Below are 5,231 nucleotides of genomic sequence, written 5' to 3' on the forward strand. Positions count from 1 at the left end.
CACGAGCTAACCTCTGACGATGGCTCCAGTCTGTCTCGGTCTCTGTCTGTCAGCCAGTCTCCACAGAGCACTCCAGCTAAAGAAGGTATCGCTCTCTCAGACCTGAACGCCGCGGCGTGTGGCGTCCACGCCGTTCTAACACGGGCTGCAGCTGAACTTCACTGCATGCACTTCTTATGGCCTAACGCTGTTTTTTTGTTTGAAACTCACTTCATAAAACGTTTGAAGGTCCCATGATGCAGCTCTGGCAGACTTACTGAAGTACTTTAGTGCTGTGGTGTTAGGAGGCCCAGCACTAGCATCTTCAGCAGCCAAATTCAGCTTACAGCATTCACACTAGTATTATCACAGGTAATGCTATATATCTAGTTCAGAATTATGCTAAAAGTTAAGATTCAAAATTATATTTTCTCTCTCCTTAATTAATTAGCATTAAAAAAGAACTTGGTAAAGGAGGCATCCCATAATGTTCCAGCGGTGTTTCCTCCTTTCTGCCTGTGCTGATCTCTGTCTAGTCCAGAGGTCTACAGCCTGTGGCTCTTTTATCACTTCATTGTGGCTCTTTAGCTTTAATGGAAAAAAATGTTAACTAAATAAATAAGATATTAGTTATTTTGGTTTTGTCATTTCTGTTTTTTAACATGCCAAGCAACAAAGCAAGAAAAGTTTAATTTAATGTCAGAAATTCTGTAAAAAATTTCTTCAGATTTGTATTTTTCGTTTATAGTTACTCAAATAAAAGACTATACAAGTTTTTGTTTTTGTAAAATACACCAAAGTGGTTAAAGTTTTGAACAAATTTGGTTTAAAATGACTGAAAATGCTTTAGAGTTGTGTGTTTTCAATAAAAAAGCTCAAGTTATTGTACATGTATTTATAATAAATAGATTCTACTAAGATGTTGTTTATTTTGAGATTAAAAGGAAAAAAGCACACCAAAATCTTAATCATAGAAAATATCATGTTAACTGTCATGCTTTTTTAATGTAAGTAAAGCTGCTGCAGCAGGAGGAGCTTTTGACACAGAGTGGGTTTTATTTTGAAAGGAACTAGTGTTTGCTGCTGTCAGAAGTAAAAGAACTTACAAACAGTTAGAACATACAGAAACATACAAACAGTTCTAATTCAATTATTGTAATATTTAATTATTAAGCTTAACTGTTGTGCATTTTTAAACGGACTTTGTGGCTCTCGTTGGGTTCTGGTCTGATAGACACTGGAGTAAATACCTCCTTTAGAGTTAAAGGTTACAGACCCCTACTTGAGTCACACATGACTCTTCAGGAGAGTGGATGTAACAGTGAGAAACAAAACAATCAGATTGTAGAAAATGAGACCTATAGTCACAAACCACACCAGAGCGGTGACCTGTGACCTCATGGACTCTGGTAGCAGGTTGAACGGTTGTTCTGATGGAAACGGGTCACAGTTGTAAACACGTCTTGACTTCACCTGGGAGTCCTGGCTGTTTGTGTCTAGTAACACAATGCCGTGGCCTGGATTCTGTAAGCTGCATTTCTGACCCAAAGAGGAAGAAGCTACAATACCAAGCTGTTATGTAAGCTGTAATTACAGGAGTGGGCCGGCTCTGCTCGCCGCTTCATTCAGCTGAGCTGAAGAGAGGCTGTTCTCAGGTCACTGGGCTTTTGTGACAGAGATTACAAAATATGGGATATAGTGTGTGTTAGCAAAGCACAAATCAAACAAAGTGGTTTATTTATATTACATTTGATGAGCAAATCCTCAAACTGTGCAATGACAACAACAAGAACCAACTCCAAAGATGTAGCAGCAAACCCGGTTCTCTTCTGATTTCCTTCATCTAAGACAGGAGTGTCAAACTGAACCACACAAGGGGCAAAATCCAAAACACATCTTTAGGTCGCGGGCCGAACAGGATAAACATTTATTGAACACTCTAAAACTACATTTTTAAAAATTTAAAACTGTAACTTTTTAACATAATTATGAACTAGATATGTAGCATTACCTGTGATAATGCTAGTGTGAATGCTGTACGAGGAATTTGACTGCTGAAGATGCTAGTGCTGATAGCTGAAGATGCTGAAATTGATAGCTAAAAAAACTGAAGCTAATAGCTGAAATTCCTGAAGTTAATAGCCAGCTAAAATATTAGATAAATGTCAAAATAGCCTAAAAAACAAGGAAAACAATAAAAAAACTTTGGTTAGCCCAATTAGCTAGCATGTTGCAGAAATATTAACTAAACTCCAAAATAGCCAAAAAGAATCTTAGTAAATGTCAAAATAGTCCAAAAAGCTATTAGAATGACAATTTTTAAAACTTTAATCCAAAACTTAATTATCATAATCATATCATAAAAAAATATAAATAAGGCAGGAATATTATTCCAGAATAAATCAACTTAAACCTAAAATAACTTTCAATATTTTACTCTCTATGAAAATATATTTTGTCAAAATTATACAAGTCAGAAATAAGAACAAGATTACATCGGGTCATTAATAACAATAAAATAAAATGATCTGGAGGGCCGGATAGAATTACTCTGAGGGCCGGATCCGGCCCCCGGGCCTTGACTTTGACACGTGATCTAAGATATTACTCCAAAAGAAAAAATAACGTTTACAAATGGATGAAAAGGTATTTGTCAGTAACAGATTCTGCTATTGGAGCCACATAGAAAGATGGTCTGGACCCCATAAGAGAGCACGAAGGTTAAAGGAAGGGAGAGACACTTTATAGGACAGAATGTGGAGCAATCAGCATGAACTCTCGTCTGTGATTGGCTGTTCAGTGGCACAAATGTCACATTAAACTGAAAACTGTGAACCCAATATCAAAGATAGGGAGAAAGGGAGACGAGAGACCTGAAAATATTTCAAAAACAAGCATTTTGAAAGCAAACATTTGATATTTTTATCTGCAACTTTGAAAATGTTCTTTTAAAAACTGAACATTGTTTTGAATGGAGAACCTTTTGATGTCAAACCTGTGACTCTTGTTATTATGATATAAAGATCACTTCAGAGTCATCTGAACAAAACACACCCTCAAACAGCAGACTGCAGCCTCTCCACTATGACCAAGACCAAAGAGCTGTCGAAGGACACCAGATTTGACATTTGAACAAGTCTGGGATGAACCAATCCTCCAACAGTTTGGAGAGAGAAGATCAGCTGTTGGGAACCATGGGGGTGGAAACATCATGCTTTGTGGTTTTATTATTTACAATTTTGTCATTTAATTTTATTAAAGTGTATCTATGATGCTCATCTTTCTAAGTGGGACAACTTTGCAGGATCTGTTACTGTCAAACACTTTGTATCTTCACTGTTTGGTGCAGAGTTTGGGTTTTCTGCAGCCTCACTTATTCCTTCTTCTCCAGAGATCCACTCGGGTCTGATGAACGGCAAAGACAACCACGAGGAGGAGCTGTCAAAGCGCGTCAGTGAGCTGACCACCAGCGTGGAGAGTGTGGAGATCACTGTGCGCGGCGGCGAGAAGATCGAGGAGGCGCTGTCCCCAGAGAGCTCCCCCTCCAAGTCGCCCAACACCAAGAAGAAGAAGAAGTTCCGCACCCCATCCTTCCTGAAGAAAAACAAAAAGAAAGAGAAGACGGAGGCCTAAACGTAGATGATCGGCATGGGGGGGCACGGAAAACAGAGAGGCCTCAGGCCCCCCTCTCTTTAATGTTTGTCTTTTGAAGATGTCTTTTTATGTTTATAATTTTATTTGATTTTTTTAACAAGATGTTTTATGTGCAAGAGGCAAAACATTTACAGAAAAATGCAGTTAGTTTGGAGTTTGAACCAGTAAAGGTCTCACTCCCAGAGGGACGTGAGGATGTGATGGGATGGAGTCGTGGAGGGCGGATGATGAGGGCGGGGCTTGTGTCCCACGTGTAACGGCGGCTGCTGGGAGTGTCCCGTGAGGCCACTGAGATCCAGAAAAACGTCTTTCTGCTCCTCCTGCCATCACTTTGTGCTTTTCTGAAATGGTTGGACTGCAGCATGAGCTTTTTAAAACTGCACAAAAGACGTTTGGGTTTTGTTTTTTTTCTTTGCAACCTAGAGGCCACAAAACGTCACTGGAAATCTGGTGGCAGAAAAAGGGCGGGAAAGTTGTGTCAGTTTATTCTTCACCTCCTTGATAGACGTTCAGAGGCGTGGTTGAACTGCAAATGAACTAAAGGTTATTTTAGACTGCACAGATGGGGGGGGGGTAAATCTCATATTTAAGTAGCAATTTCACACCTTTCCTCTCATGTGGGTGTGTTTTTGCCAAATTTAGGGTTAATAGACCCTTTTCACGGTGAGGTCAGACAAAATGGCGACAGGGCTGAAAAGGTGTTCAGGTTTAGAACGGCAAAGCTGACAGCTGAACGCTGTTTGACATAATTTAACATAAATAATAAAACGTAACCTTACCAATTTCAACAGAAAAATGTACAATATTCATTTAATTAAAGTCCTACTGAACTGTATTCATTTCATGTCTTACATTGTTCTCAAATCTAAATACAAATTTGAATAATCCTTCAATATTGGATTTTTATTTAAAATATCAACCTTTCATTTGAGCAGATATTATTCTAACTGGTTCTACGTTGCTATATGTCATTCGCACGTATTTTAAGTGCAATCAGCACAAAAACTGATAGAAATTCATGTTAATGCACATCTCTGCATGTCTGTACACATGTTAATCACTTCCCAGGATAAATGTACTTGTTCTACTGGATATCTTAGGGATAAATGTACAAACAGGAATGGTTTGATTCAGTGAAAATGTTCAGAGCAGCTATCGAGACGCGTAGTTTCAGCTTTCAAAATAAGAGCGGTCAAGTATAAAAAATCTTCTCTGGGTGAACATATTTTATAACATTATGTAGAAATAGTCACTTTCAGATTTTTTTCAACAGTTTTCAGTTACTTTGATCATGTTTTACCTTTATTTTTCTACAGATCAGACACAGTTATAAAAAAAACAAAGAGGAGTGATGTTAGAACCACGGCTGAGCTAACAGCAGCTCACTGACCGCAGGAGAAAACATTACAACAGGAATAAGTTTGACTTTAATGTCAGACATGCTGGAATTGTCGCTAGTGTTAGCATTAGCACAGATTAAAAGAATAAAATCAGAATTACCTTCATAATCAAACAAGCAGCATCAGTGAAGTTCTTGTAACCTTTGTCTAACTTTAACCGGGTTGTCAGAGAGAAATAATCCACGACTGGTTTAATAT

At 38.3% G+C, this 5,231-nt stretch overlaps 1 protein-coding gene across 1 annotated transcript in view; it reads left to right on the plus strand.

The window, feature by feature from the left end:
- The window catches only part of add3a (adducin 3 (gamma) a), a gene marked incomplete in the record, with an annotated part of 52,239 nt that extends 47,409 nt beyond the window's left edge, over window positions 1–4,830 (plus strand). Inside the window, 2 exon segments of the mRNA XM_024259499.2 lie at window positions 1–85; window positions 3,371–4,830. Coding sequence (XP_024115267.1) covers window positions 1–85; window positions 3,371–3,612 — 327 coding nt within the window.
- Between the last annotated feature and the right edge of the window lie 401 nt (window positions 4,831–5,231).

Source organism: Oryzias melastigma, linkage group LG24, assembly GCF_002922805.2.
Source record: "Oryzias melastigma strain HK-1 linkage group LG24, ASM292280v2, whole genome shotgun sequence".
Classification (NCBI taxonomy): Eukaryota; Metazoa; Chordata; class Actinopteri; order Beloniformes; family Adrianichthyidae; genus Oryzias; species Oryzias melastigma.